A 15,481-nucleotide genomic window follows, 5' to 3' on the forward strand; every position below is an offset into this window, starting at 1 on the left:
TATTTCACCTTCATTTTTGTAAAGTACTTTTGGTGGATATAGAATTCTGGGTTGCCAATTTTTTTCTTTTAATACTTTAAAGATTATAGTATTATACTTTAAAGATTAAAGTATTATACTTTAAAGATGATAGTTCCTCTTTCTTATGCCTTGCACTATTTTTGATGCAGAGTCTGAGATCTTTCTTTTGTTTGTTCTCTTTAATTTCCACTGGCTGCTTCTAAATTACTCTCTTTTATCAATGGATTTCAGAAATTTGATTATGATGAAACTTGGTGTGTTTTTCTTTATTGTGTTTTCTTTATAGTGCATTTTTGTGGTGTATTTAATCCTACTTCTTGATTCTGTGGGTCTATAATTTTCTTTGAATTTAGGAAGTTGGGGCTATTTTCAAATACTATTTATCCCCCCCACATACACATATACAAAATTAGAGAACTCAGATTTCACTTATATTAGACCACTTGATATTTTCCCACAGCATAAAGGGCTGTTTATCTCTTTCAGTCATTTTCCCTCTGAAAATTGCCTCCAGGTTAAAAAACAAAAAGATTCTGGGTCTCATCTCAATGCTTCCCTTCTCTCAGTCTTGCACTCCTTTTGTGTCAATGTCTAAGAACATTTTTCTACATATTTTTATAAATTTTATATTTGCTTAAAGTCATATAGCTAGTTCCACATTGTCAGAAGAAGAGCTTTTCACTTTGCTTTTTGCATCAACAATATATTCTGGAAGTCATTCTATATCATTTTACAAAGATCTTTTTTGTTGCTTCACAAAACTCTGTATTTGTTCATATCATCGTCTATTCAACCAACTAAGGTTTTCCATTTAAGTAGTTTCCAGTCTTTTTGCAGTTATAAATAACACTGTAATTAATAACCTGGTGCATGTGTATTTTCATAGTTTTTGAGGTGTATATTTAGGGTAAATTTCTAACACTGTGATTGCTAAGTCATAGGGTAAGTACATATGTGATTCTGTTAGATATAACTATTTCCCTACCTACAGATTGTACCATTTTGCATCGGTAGATGAGAATGCTTATTTTTCCATAGCCTCATCTACAGAATATGTTGCCAACCTTTTTAATTTTTGCTAATCTGATCAGTTTTTTAAAATCTCAATCACTTTGATTAGAGTAGGTCTCATTACTGTTGAAGTTAAATACCTTTTCATATGTTTAAGAGCCAGTTTATTTCTTTTAAAAATTGTCTGCTCATTTTTTAATCTCATTTTTCTATTAGATTTTTTGAGTGTTTTGTCCTAAATTTTTAAAAAGTTATTTATACGTTTAGTATATTAGCCCTTTGCCCAAGAAATAAGTTGTAAATATTTTCTCCCAGTATGTAATTTTCTTTCAATTTTGTTTATGGTATTTTTGTATAGGAACATTTCCCCCCTGCATTTTTATGTAATCAAATAAGTCAGTCTTTTCCTATATACATTTAGGTTTTCAGTAATAGTTAGAAAGCCTTGTCCCACACTCAGGTTATAGAAAAATCCATTAGTTTTCTTTTAGTACTTGTATGTTTTTGTTTGTACATTTAGATCCTTGATCTATATGGACTTTATTCTTGTGTGTGCTGAGATACGGAACTAATTTTATCTTTTTTTTACCCCCCTAAATGGCTATCCAGTTTCCCAGTACTTCTTTTTTTTGAACTTCATATTTGTTTCAGTGATTTGAGACTACATCTTGGTCATGTACTAAGCTTCTGTATTGCCAGAAAGTTTTAAAGATCAGAAAGTTACACTTCTTTCTCACTCAGTTATCACTATATATTGAAGTCAATTACTTCATTTAGAAAAAATAACTCATACAAGACTACCTGTTTCAAAAAATGCGTAATAATTTTGGTAACAATATAGTAGCATACTAGGGGAAAATTTTAAAAATTTCATCTCTCTAAAGAGACTTAAGGCCTCTTGGGATGTTTTCATGTGGACAAATTTCCTGGCACATTTAAGTTCTGTGGTATAATAAACAGTAATTGTACTAATGTGATCAAGACTAGAAGAGAAGGTCATTCAAATTAAATGAGAGGTAGACCTCTTTGTTTTCCCTTAAACCTGTAAATCACTGATCTTGTTCCAAATTATTAATGAAATACTTTCTTATTCTTAAGGTTCATAGATCTTTTCAAATCAAATATGCAAAATATTTTTCACATAAACTTCAGATGAACATCACAGAAATATTAACGCTAAACCATTCAGCTTCCTCCAAATCCTTGAATATCCCACCTGTCCAAATTCTGATACATGTTGATCTATTGATTATCTGTTCTTACATAATTGCTCCTTAAATTATCCCTTAATTTGACCTTGAGGATGTTCCTCAAATAGGCAAACTGGATTGAATTCAAAGATTACTAGATGGTCCAGTGATTAAGACTTTGCTTTCCACTGCAAGGTGGGGGCGGATTCAATCCCTGGTCAGAGAGTTAAGGTCTCACATGCCTCAGGGGCAAAAAAGTGAAAGTGGCTCAGTTGTGTCCAACTCTTTGCCATCCCATGGATTGTAGCCTGCCAGGCTCCTCTGTCCGTGAAATTCTTCAGGCCAGAATACTGGAGTGGGAAGCCATTCCCTTCTCTAGGGAATCTTCCCAACCCAGAGATGCAACCCAGGTCTCCCGCATTGCATGCAGATTCTTTACCATCTGAGCCACCAGGAAAGGCCCAGAGGCAAAAAACCAAAATATAAAAAAGAAGCAATATTGGAACAAATTCAATAGACTTTAAAAATGGTCCATAACCAAACAAGTCTTTAAAAAAAATTAAATTGATTGTTGCAATCATTTAAAAAGAAAAGATTGTTGTTGTTCAGTTGCTAAGTCATGTCCAACTCTTTGCACCCCATGGACTGCAGCACACCAGGCTTCCCTGACCTTCACTGTCTCCCCGAGTTTGCTCAGACTCATGTCCATTGAGTTGGTGATGCCATCCAGCTATCCCCTCCTCTGTCACCCCCTTCTCCTCCTGCCCTCAGTTTTTCCCAGCATCAGGATCTTTTCCAATGAGTTGGCTCTTTTCATCAGATGGGCACAGTATTGGAGTTTCAGCAACAGTCCTTCCAATGAATATTCAGGTTGATTTCCTTTAGGATTGATGGCTTGATCTCCTTGTAGTCCAGGGGACTCTCGGGAGTCCTCCAGCACCACAATTTGAAAGCATCAGTTCTTCAGCAGTCATCCTTCTTTATGGTTCCAACTTTCACATCCATACATGACTACTGGAAAAACTGTCGCTTTGACTAGACAGACTTTTGTTGGCAAAGTGATGTCTCTGCTTTTAATATGCTGTCTAGGTTTGTCATAGCTTTTCTTCCAAGAAGCAAACATCTTTTAATTTAATGGCTGCAATCACCATCTGCAGTGATTTTGGAGGCCAAGAAAATAAAGTCTGTCACGATTTCCATGTTTCCCCATCTATTTGCCATGAAGTAATGGGACTGAATGCTATGATCTTAGTTTTTTGAATGTTGAGCTGTAAGCCAGTTTTTCACTCATCTTTTTCACCTTCATCAAGAGGCTCTTTAGTCCCTCTTCACTTTCTGCCATAAGGGTGGTGTCATCTGCATATCTGAGGTTATTGATATTTCTCTCGGCAATCTTTCTTTCATCTTGTGATTCATCCAGTCCAGCATTTCACATGATGTACTCTGCATATAAGTTCAATAAGCAGGGTGACAATATATAGCCTTGATGTAATCCTTTCCCAATTTTGAACCAGTCTGTTGTTCCATGTTTGGTTCTAGCTGTTGCTCCTTGACTTGCTTACAGGTTTCTCAGGAGGCAGGTAAGGTGGTCTCATATTCCCGTCTCTATGCTTTAGCATAGTCAATGAAGCAGAAGTACATGTTTTTCTGAAATTCCCTTGCTTTTTTCTGTGGTCCCAACAGATGTTGACAGTTTCACTTCTGGTTCCTCTGCCTTTTCTATACCCTGCTTGTACATATGGAAGTTCTCAGTTCACATACAGTTGAGGCCTAGCCTGAAGGATTTTGAGCATTACCTTGCTAGCATGTGAAATGAGCAAGATTGTGCAGTAGTTTGAGCATTCTTTGGCATTGCTTTGGGATTGGAATGAAACCTGACCTTTTCCAGCCCTGTGGCCACTGCTGAGTTTTCCAAATTTGCTGGCATTCTAAGGGCAGCATGTTCACAGCATCATTTAGAATTTGAACTAGCTCAGCTAGTATTCCATCACCTCCACTAGTTTTGTTCATAGTAATCCTTCCTAAGGCCCACTTGACTTCACACTGCAGGATGTCTGGCTTGAGGTGAGTGACCACACCATCGTGGTTATCCAGGTCATTAAGACCTTTTTTGTTCAGTTCTTCTGTGTAGTCTTGCCACCTCTTCTTAATCTCTTTTGCTTCTGTTAGGTCCATATCATTTCTGACCTTTATTGTGTCCATCTTTGTATGAAATGTCCCCTTGTTGTCTCTAATTTTCTTGAAGACATCTCTAGTCTTTCCCGTTCTGTTGTTTTCCTCTATTTCTTTGCATTGTTCACTTAAGAATGCCTTTTTATCTCTCCTTACTATTCTCTGGAACTCTGCATTCAGATGGGTATATCTTTCCTTTTCTCCTTTGCCTTTCACTTCACTTTTCTTGGCTATTTGTAAGGTCTCCTCAGACAACCATTTTGCCTTGTTGCATTTCTTAACTTTGGAAATGGTTTTGGTCACCACTTCCTGTACATTGTTACAAACCTCTGTCCATAGTTCTTCAGGCACTCTGTCTATCAGATCTAAACCCTTGAATCTATTTGTCACTTCCACTGTATAATCATAAGGGATTTGATTTAGGTCATACCAGAATGATCAAGTGGTTTTCCCTACTTTCTTCAGTTTAAGCCTGACTGTTGCAATAAGGAACTCATGATCTGAACCACAGTCAGCTCTCAGTCTTTTTTTTGCTGATCATGTGGAGCTTTGGCTGCAAAGAATATAATCAATCTGATTTCGGTATGACCATCTGATGTCCATGTGTAGAGTCATTTCTTGCGTTGTTGGAAGAGGGTGTTTGCTATGACCAGTGCATTCTCTTGGCAAAACTGTTAGCCTTTGCCCTGCTTCATTTTTGTACTCCAAGGCCAAACTTGCCTGTTATTCCAGGTATCTCTTGACTTCCTACTTTTGCATTCGTCTCCTGTGATGAAAAGGACATCTTTTGGTGTTACTTCTAGGAGGTCTTGTAGGTCTTCATAGAACCATTCAACTTCAGTTTCTTCAGCATTAGTGGTTGGGGCATAAACTTGGATTACTGTAATGTTGAATGGTTTGCCTTGGAAACAAACTGAGACCATTTAGTAATTTTTGAGATCACGCCCAAGTGCTGCATTTCAGACTCTTCCGTTGACTATGAGGGTTAATATTAAAAAAAAAAAAAGATTACTAGATGATATTTGGGTTTTTAGAGGATAATACCTATGTTTTCCCTTGAATTCATTAATTTAATAGTACCATGAGTAAGTTTTTCTGATATTGATCCTTTCGGAGTAAATAATATTAGGTAGTTATCTAATATTTTAAAACATAATATTAGGCAATACTTCTCTGTGCCAGGCAAGGCCATGTTCATGGATATGTGAACTGTGCAGTCATACTGGTCCCCATTCTTTGAAGAGCCTAGCATTTGGTTTAACGCTCTGCTGTCAACGTTTTGAAACTGTAGTAATTTTTATTTTTTAATTTTTAAATTTATTTTTGTTTTTGACTGCGCTGGGTCTTTTTGTACATGGGCCTTCTCTAGTCACAGTGAGCCATTACTCTTTGCTGTGATGCTTGGGCTTCTTAATGCAGTGGCTTCTGTTGTTGCAGAGCACGGGCTCGGTAGCTGTGGTACATGGGCTTAGTTGACCCCCCCGCATGTAGAATCTCCCTGGACCAGGGATTGAACCCATGTTCCCTGCATTGGCAGGTTGAGTCTCAACCATCGGACCACCAGGGAAGCCCTGTAGAAATCTTTTTTCTTAATATATGTATTTTATTGAAGTATAGTTGACTTACAATGTTTCAGGTGCACAGCAAGATGATTCAGTTATATGTATACATGTCTATTATTTTTGAAATTACTTTCCATTATAGGTTATTATAAGATATTGACTATAGTTCCCTATGCTATATAGTAAACTTCTGTTGCTTGTTATATATCTATTAAAATTAGAAATCTAGCATTCTACTCATACTAAGTCAAGCAAGTGGGTTCAAAATGTCATAAATTTTTGTTAGGCAAAAATTCATAAGTTTTCTAAAATACATATATTATACATATTATTTATATATGTGTATACAAAAGCTTTTCTACTGTATCTTGATAGAAGCTTGAGAAAGAGCATAAAAAAGAGATGGAGAAATTGGAAAACATAAGCTAAATGAAATGGTAGCCCTGAATACTGAATATGAAATAGAAAAAGTGAACAAACTAGATAAAAGTAAAAGATCATCATATAGTTCAGTTGTTTTTAAACATGGCTGCTCATTAGAAACATATCTGGAGCTCTGAAGAAAAAGCAATACCTGGACATTTGTATTTTTCAAAAAATTTCAAGATAATTCTGGTATGCATCTGGATTTTAAAGTGATTACAGGTTTTGCTATTAAATAGTAGTTTTGGTAATATAGGGTTCTTTTATTTTTCTTTTCACCAATCATACAATGGTATTATGTGAGTAATAGTTACATAATCATAATAGTGAAAGATGTTTATCAGTTTTCACAATTGTCAGACAAAAAATAAGATAATTACAATTGTAAGTCATAATGGGAACATGATTAACCTAACAATATACAATAATTACATACAATTTGGGGGGTCAAGCAGAGTGATGTGGTAAGTGGAAGTGCATACATGCACATGTCTTCATCCACCAGCCAGTCTATGTCTTTTGGTTGGTGCATTTGATCTATTTACATTTAAGGTAATTATCCATATGTATGATCCTATTACCGTTTTCTTAATTGTTTGGGGTTTATTTTCTATAGGTCTTTTCCTTCTTTTGTGTTTCCTGCCTAGAGAAGTTCCTTTAGCATTCATTGTAAAAGCTGGTTTGGTCGTGCTGAATTCTCTAAGCTTTTGCTTGTCTGGAAAGATTTTTATTTCTCCATCATATGTGAATGAGAGTCTTGCTGGGTAGTGTGTTCTTGGTTGTAGGTTCTTCCCTTTCATTACTTTCAATATATCATGCCATTCCCTTCTGGCTTGTAGAATTTCTGTTGAAAAATCAGCTGATAGCCTGATGGAAGTTTCCTTGTATGTTATTTGTCTTTTTTTTTTCTTGTTGCTTTTAATATTTTATCTTTGTCTTTAATTTGTATCAGTTTGATTTCTGTATGTCTTGGTGTGTTCCTCCTTGGGTTTATACTGCTTGGGATTTTCTGTGCTTCCTGGACTTGGTTGACTATTTCCTTTCCCATGTTAGGGAAATTGAAAATCGCTCAGTCATGTCCAACTCTTTGTGACCCCATGGACTGTACAGTGTGTGAAATTCTCCAGGCCAGAATACCAAGTGGGAAGCTTTTCTTTTCTCCAGGGGATCTTCCCAACCCAGGGATTGAACCCAGATCTCACACATTGCGGGTGGATTCTTTATCAGCTGAGCCACAAGGGAAGCCCAAGAATACTGGAGTGGGTAGCCTATCCCTTCTACAGGGGATTTTCCCAACCCAGGAAACGAACCTGGGTCTCCTGCATTACAGGTGGATTCTTTACCAACTGACCTATCAGGGAAGCCGAATTCCCATGTTAGGGAAGTTTTCAGCTATTTTCTCTTCAAATGTTTTCTCAGGTCCTTTCTTTCTTCTCCTTCTGGGACTCCTATAATGTGAATGTTGATATGATTAATGTTGTCCCAGCAGTATCTTAGGCTGTCTTCATTTCTTTTCATCCTGTTTTCTGTATTCTGTTCTATGGCAGTGATTTCCACCATCCTGTTCTCTAGATCATTTATGCATTCTTCTGCCTCAGTTATTCTGCTGTTGATTCTTTCTAGTGTATTGTTCATCTCTGCTTATTTGTTCTTTAGTTCTTATAGGTCTTTGGTAAACATCTCCATTGTTTTCCTAAGATCCTGAATCATCTTTACTAACAATATTCTGAGTTCTTTTTCTGGAAGGTTGTGTATCTCCACTTTATTTAGTTTTTCTGGGGTTTCATCTTGTCCCTTCATCTGGGACATAACTTTGTGCTTTTCCATTGTGATTAACTTTCTGTAATATGTCTTTTGTTTTAGTTGCTGTGGGACTGTGCTTCTTCTTGCTTCTTCTGTCTGCCCTCTGGATGATGCTAAGAGGCTTGTGTAAGCTTCCTGATGGGAGGGACTAGCCATGGGAAAAACAGGGTCTTGCTCTGGCGGACAGGGCTTTGCTCAGTCAAGCTTTAATCCAATTATCTGCTGATGGATGGGGTTGCACTCTCTCGCTGATGGTTGTTTGGCCTGAGGTGACCCAGCCCTGGGGTCTGCAGGTTCTGTGGTTGGGTTAATGGTGAACTCCAAGAGGGTTTATGCCAAGGGGGACCTTCCCAGCTTGATGCTGCCTGTGCCCCCAGCCCCGTGGTGAGCCCCTGCCAGTCCATGCCTCCACAGGAGACCCTCCAACACTAGCAGGTAGTTTTGGTTCTGACCCCTGTGGAGTCACTGCTTCTCTCCTATGGGTCTTGTTGCGTGCAAGATTTTGTTTGTGACCTCCAAGATTGGAGTCTGTGTTTCCCCCAGTCCTATGAAAGTCCTATAATCAAATCCCATTGGCCTTCAAAGCCAGATTCCCTGGGGATCCCCAGGCTGGGAAGCCTGACATGGGGTTCAGAACCTACACAACAGTGGGTGAACTTCTTTGGTATTATTTTTCTCCAATTTGTGGGTCACCCACTGACGGGGTATGGGATTTGATTTTATCGTGACTGTGCCCCTCCTATCATCTGGCTGCAGCGTCTTGTCTTTGGACGTGCAGTATCTTTTTTTGATACTAGTTCTAGTACCCTATCAGTGGTGGTTCAACAGGTAGTTGTACTTTCCCCCTGTAGTAATTTTTAAACAAGGAGTTCCCTTGTTTTCATTCTGCACTGGTCCTGCAAATTATGTAGCCAGTCCTGGTACCAAGCAATGTATTTAGTAAGGAGATATTTTTGAAAAGATTTAATAGATATTTTTGAAAGATTCTTTAGGTTTCCACATGCAAAATGGAGTTTAGGGAAAGTGAAAGAGGAAGTAAGAAGACCGGAGGGGAAGCTGACAGTATTTAAGATGGTAGCAGTAAAGGGGAAAGTAATCAATAGATTCAGAGTATAGTTTGGAAGTAGTAAGGATTGACATGAACTGGTAATGAATTAAATGTAGGAATATAGAGAAAGATGTTAAGAATGACCTGAGAATTTAGTTCTTATTTTTTTACTTTGGCTGCATGTGTCTTCCTTGAGCCCTGAGGGCGTTCTCTAGTTGTGGCAAGTGGGCTAGGGATTGAATCCACTTCCCCTGTGTTGCAATACAGATTCTCAAGCATTGGACCACCAGGGAAGTCCCAAGAATGACCTGAGAATTTATTTTGGGGGGGCATGTTTCCTTTTTCTTTCCCTGTTCCCCCCAACACACACCCTTAAGCCTAAGGAAACAGGTTCTGAGAAGACAGCACAGTGCCCTCGGCCTCCGGGGATCCAAGGACCACATGTGTGTCCCAAAGGAAAGTGTGGCAGGAGTGGTGGGCCAGGGTGCACTAGGTGGGTGGCGGTAGCTGTAGTGGGAGTATCGACTCATGGCGTTTGTGTGGGCGTGCCGGACTGGTTCAGCCTCCGTGTTCTACGGGCAACCGGCCAGCAAAATCCACATCTTCCATCTCAGACCGCTTGATGAAGGCGTGGTTCATGAGCATCTTCAGGTCTGCTAGCTCGGTTGGGTTCTTAATCAGGCATTTATTTACAAATTCCTGGAAGTCCTGGGTGAACATGCCCGTTGTGCAGCTTGGGAGAAGGCTCATTGATGATGTAGTCCAGCTGCTCAAACATCACCATGGCTGGCTGGCTGTCCATCCTGTGACTGCTGATGGGGCTTCCAGGGTGACCTGAGAATTTCTGACTAGACTAGAAGTGGCCCTTATTAGATGAGGAAGGGTGGAGAGAAAACATTTTTTGAGGGTGTGGTTAAGAGTTGGGTTTGACACTATACTAAGTGAAAGAAGCCAGATACAAAGGCTATGCATTTGTTTTTTATTGCAGTATAGTTGATTTGCTGTGTTGTGTTCATTTCTGTGCACAGCAGAGTGACTCAGTTTTACACGTATACATTCTTTTTTATATTCTTTTCTGTTATGGTTTGTCTCAGGAGATTGGATATAGTTCCCTGTGCTGTACACATAGGACCTTATTGTTTATCCATTCTAAATGTAGTAGTTTGCATAGACCAACCCCAAACTCCAGATGGTCTTTATCCCTCCTCCCTCCCCCTTGGCAACTACTAGTCTGCTCTCTGTCTGCAAGTCTGTTTCTGCTTTGTAGATAAGTTCATTCATGCCTTATTTTTTATTGGTTTTTATTTGATATGCGAGATCTTAGTTCCCCAATCAGGGATCGAACTCATGTCCCTTGCATTGGGAGTGCAGAGTCTTAACCACTAGACCACCAGGAAAGTCCCATTTGTGCCGCATTGTAGATTCCACATATAAGTGACATCATAAGGTATTTGTCTTTCTCTGACTTACTTTAATTATTATGAAAATTTCTAGTTGCATCCCTGATGCTGCAGATGACATTACTGTGTTCTTTTTTATGGGAGATATATATCATTGACTTACTCTGATGCCAGAATTTTATCTGCCTTATTGATTTAATAGGATAGGAACACAGGAACCCTTAGAAGGTAGTTTGTTTTCAAAGGATGTATGACTGGGTTCTAACTTATAGTTGACTGTCTTATTCATTATCCTAGTCATTACTGTTTTGTTTGATTACAATCTTAAATGCAGAAAAATTCAGACTCTTTATTCCCTGGCTAAAGGTTTTATATTTTGGATATCCCAATCATTTTATAAATGTTCCAGGTGGTAAATAAAACCTGGTCATTTTTCTTTTTTGGGGGGGGGGCATAGTGAAGAAGGGATATTATCTTTTATTAGCAATGCAACGTCTTTTTGTGGCATGCCTCATGATCTTGAGAAACAGATTGATCAAGTAAAGGAAAACTTTAGAAATTATGCTTTCTGATTGAGATTATGCTTGTTGGGACAAATAGGATAGAAAAATTTCACATTGCTCCCTCATTGTGAAGAAATAAGAACTACGCAATAACATTCAATTTAAAAAGATACCTGAATTATGTTTTTAAATTTCACAAAACAAAGGTAAACCAAACGGTGGTAGCTCCTGTAGATTTCTCTCTACTGGGGAATTGACCGGAATGCTACAGTCGCATTTGTTAAGAAAGAAAACTAAAATTGTTATTATACCTCAAAAAAAAAGCTAAACGCCTCTCTACTAGTAGAGTCCAGCTAGGTGAGTTTTACCTAGTCCTCCAGTAGACCAGGTAACGTTGTGTTGTTTTTCGGTTAGGTTTGAACCCCGTTTTAGAGATTAAAGGTAGCGGTTAAAATGTTTAACAGGCCTTTGTTTGGCTTTTAGACTTGTAGGAAGGCAAGCTTCATCACCTGGTAGTTGGCTTTCCAGCTAAGGTGGGTTTCGGATGTGCAGCTTCTGCCAAGGAGCTCTGGCTGTAAACTCTGGAAGAAAGCCAAAGGAAAGAAGTTCCCAGCGCTAGTGCTTGTCCCGCTCGGAGAGTCCGGCGCTGGCGCATTTTTCGTGCAGTTATTGGCTGGGACTCTGCGTGCCGCTGTCGGCCAATGGAGACGCTGGAGATCTGGCCCCGGCCCGTCCCCTCTCGGCGCCGGGGGATGAGGCCGAGACTGAACAGCCGGCGAGCAAATCAGCGGCATCCAGAAAGCCATGTCCGACTCGGAGCCCAGCGCCCGAGCGCTAACCCGCTGAAAGTTTCTCGGGAAAGAAGCCGGGACGATCTGGACCCTCCTAAGAGGAACTGTCTTTGAGTGAGATGGTCCCAGAGGCCTGGAGGGGCGGACTGGTAAGCACCGGGAGAGTGGTGGGAGTTTTGCTGCTTCTGGGTGCCTTGCACAAGGCTTCCGCCGCGGTCATTCGCTATGAGATCCTGGAGGAAAGAGAGAAGGGTTCCGTGGTGGGGAACGTGGTCAGGGACCTTGACTTGGATCTCGGCAGCCTGTCAGCTCGCAGGCTCCGGGTGGTGTCCGGAGCTAGCCGAAGATTCTTTGAGGTGAACTGGGAGACCGGAGAGATGTTCGTGAATGACCGCCTGGATCGAGAGGAGCTGTGTGGGACCCTGCCCTCCTGTACCATAACTCTGGAGTTGGTAGTGGAGAGGCCGCTAGAGTTGTTCAGCGCGGAAGTGGTGATCCAAGACATCAACGACAACAATCCCTCTTTTCCTACTCGGGAAATGAAATTGGAGATTAGCGAGGCCACGGTGCCGGGAACGCGCTTTCCGCTCGAGATCGCGCATGATCCCGATGTGGGAAGCAACTCTTTACAAACCTACGAGCTGAGCCGAAACGAGTACTTTGCGCTTCGAGTGCAGACGCGGGAAGACAGCACTAAGTACGCGGAGCTGGTTCTGGAGCGCTCCCTGGACCGGGAGCGAGAACCAGATCTCCAGCTGGTGCTGACGGCGTTGGATGGAGGAACTCCGGCTCGCTCCGCCAGCCTTCCTATTCGAATCGTTGTGCTGGACGCAAATGACAATGCGCCCACCTTCAACCAGTCCTTGTACCGGGTGCGTGTCCTGGAGGATGCACCCCCAGGCACTCGCGTGGTGCAAGTCCGTGCAACGGATCTGGATGAAGGCCCCAACGGCGAAATCATTTACTCCTTCAGCAGCCACAACCGCGCTGGCGTGCGGGAACTATTCTCCTTGGACCTTGTTACCGGGGTGCTGACAGTCAAGGGTCGGCTGGACTTTGAAGACGCCAAACTCCATGAGATTTACATACAGGCCAAAGACAAAGGCGCCAGTCCCGAAGGAGCATACTGTAAAGTTTTGGTAGAGGTTGTGGACGTAAATGACAATGCCCCGGAGATCACAGTCACCTCCGTGTACAGCCCAGTCCCCGAGGACGCCCCACTTGGAACTGTCATTGCTCTGCTCAGCGTGACCGATCTGGATGCTGGGGAGAACGGGCTGGTGACATGCGAGGTTCCACCAGGTCTCCCTTTTAGCCTTATATCTTCCCTCAAGAATTACTTCACTTTGAAAACCAGCGCAGCCCTGGATCGGGAGACCGTGCCAGAATACAACCTCAGCATCACGGCTCGAGATGCGGGAACCCCCTCCCTCTCAGCCCTCACGACAGTGCGGGTGCAAGTGTCCGACATCAACGACAACCCTCCACAATCTTCCCAGTCTTCTTACAATGTTTACGTTGAGGAAAATAACCTGCCTGGTGTTTCAATACTAAACCTAAGTGTCTGGGACCCCGACGCCCCACAGAATGCTCGCCTTTCCTTCTTTCTCTTAGAGCAAGGAGCTGAAATAGGCCTAGTGGGTCGCTATTTTACGATAAATCGTGACAGTGGCGTCGTGTCATCCTTAGTGCCCCTGGACCATGAGGATCGCCGTGAGTTTGAGTTAACAGCTCACATCAGTGATGGGGGCACTCCTGTCCTGGCTACCAACATCAGTGTGAATGTGTTTGTCATTGACTGCAATGACAATGCCCCCCAGGTCCTATACCCCCGGCCTGGCCAGAGCTCAGTGGAGATGCTGCCTCGAGGTACTGCTGCTGGCTACCTGGTCACACGGGTGGTGGGCTGGGACCCAGATTCAGGGCACAATGCCTGGCTCTCCTACAACCTCTTGGGAGCCCCCAACCAGAGCCTTTTTGCTGTGGGACTTCACACGGGTCAAATCACCACTGCCCGCCCAGTCCAGGATACAGATTCGCCCAGGCAGACTCTCACGGTATTGATCAGAGACAATGGGGAGCCATCGCTGTCCACTACTGCGACCCTGACTGTGTCAGTAACTGAGGAATCTCCTGAAGCCCTGGCTGAGTTCCCTGCTGGCTCTGCCCCCAGGGAGCAGAATAAAAATCTCACCTTTTATCTACTTCTCTCTCTAATCCTGGTCTCCGTGGGGTTCGCAGTCACAGTATTAGGAGTGATCATATTCAAAGTTTACAAGTGGAAGCAATCCAGGGACCTATACCGAGCCCCTGTGAGCTCCCTGTACCGAACACCAGGGCCCTCTCTGCACGCAGACGCTGTGCGGGGAGGCCTGATGGCCCCACACCTTTACCATCAGGTATACCTCACCACTGATTCGAGACGCAGTGACCCACTGCTGAAGAAACCTGGCGCTGCCAGCCCCCTGGCCAGCCGCCAGAACACTCTGCGGAGCCTTGATCCAGTGTTCTATAGGCAAGTGCTGGGTGCAGAGAGCTCCCCTCCTGGACAGGTAAGGGTTAGCAAGTCACCCTGGAATGATATGAATGCTTTTTGATTCCTGCATCACTTCTAGGAACGTATGTAGCCATCTTCATTTTCAGTGATCAAGACGTTTTCCTAATGATGCATCCACATTTTTACTTGGCTTTTCGTAGATCAAACGTTGTGCCTTTTGGGGGAGGGAGAAGGCCCAGCTAGAGTGTGCTTTGTGGTCCCACACAGTGTGGAGTTAATTCACTCATCTGTGGACACAATTCACACCCTCAGCATTCACTTGCCATAGCAACTAACCAATCCTGCTAAAGGGCCATTAAGCTTTAACTCACCATCTCAGCACTCAGAGCTTAGCTTGGTATCATTTGCATTGAGTACAAGTTAATGGAAGCCTCTAGCCAGTAGCAGCTGCTAGGAGTATAAAGACCACCTCATCTGTCCATCTTTCAAATGATTGCCACATCTGCATTAAAACTAATGGTTTGCTGATCATTTTCCTTTGACTGGACAGATCCTCTTCCTCATTCTCAGATGGCTTTCTATGAAAGAAATAAAATTCTAGAGTCCTTTAAATTTTATTTCAAGGACACTACAGGAAATTATGTGGACATTACTTACATGTGCATTATAGAAAATTTGGAAAATATGGAAAAATATAAGAAAAAATTAAAATTAATTTTATTCCCAAATCCAAAGGTAACCACCATTCATTATAAAAGTAAAAGTAATATTTACTTTGAAAATAAATTCAGAAGGACATAAAGTACAAAATGAAAGTTCTTTTTGCCCTAAGTGTTCATTCCTATCCTTTCACCATTATTATTATTATTTTAGTATAAATGTAGTGTGACAGGCAAATTCATACCCTGAGAAAAAAGATAAAGCTTTCATTTATTCAGGATAGTGTCCAGGCCTTTGTTTTGGAGTGCAGCTTAAACATACTTCCATCTGTGGGAGAACAACTATAACTTTGTTACTAATAAGTGTATTATTGCTATCAACCTTTGGGTCTGGCAGTTAG

At 41.6% G+C, this 15,481-nt stretch overlaps 1 protein-coding gene across 22 annotated transcripts in view; it reads left to right on the forward strand.

The window, feature by feature from the left end:
* LOC101105495 (protocadherin gamma-C4) overlaps positions 1-15,481 on the forward strand; it is a 171,618-nt gene that overhangs the window by 126,686 nt on the left and 29,451 nt on the right. Inside the window, exon 1 of one of the 22 annotated variants that reach the window (XM_015096092.4) lies at positions 11,900-14,476. The exons of 20 other annotated variants lie outside the window; for them this stretch is intronic. In XM_015096092.4, coding sequence (XP_014951578.1) covers positions 12,044-14,476 — 2,433 coding nt within the window. In that variant the 5' untranslated portion in view covers positions 11,900-12,043. Of the gene's footprint in view, positions 1-11,899; positions 14,477-15,481 lie in introns of those variants that run through there. One more of the 22 variants, XM_015096106.4, reaches the window with a different exon arrangement.

The sequence above is a fragment of the Ovis aries genome, chromosome 5, assembly GCF_016772045.2.
Source record: "Ovis aries strain OAR_USU_Benz2616 breed Rambouillet chromosome 5, ARS-UI_Ramb_v3.0, whole genome shotgun sequence".
NCBI classification, from domain to species: Eukaryota; Metazoa; Chordata; class Mammalia; order Artiodactyla; family Bovidae; genus Ovis; species Ovis aries.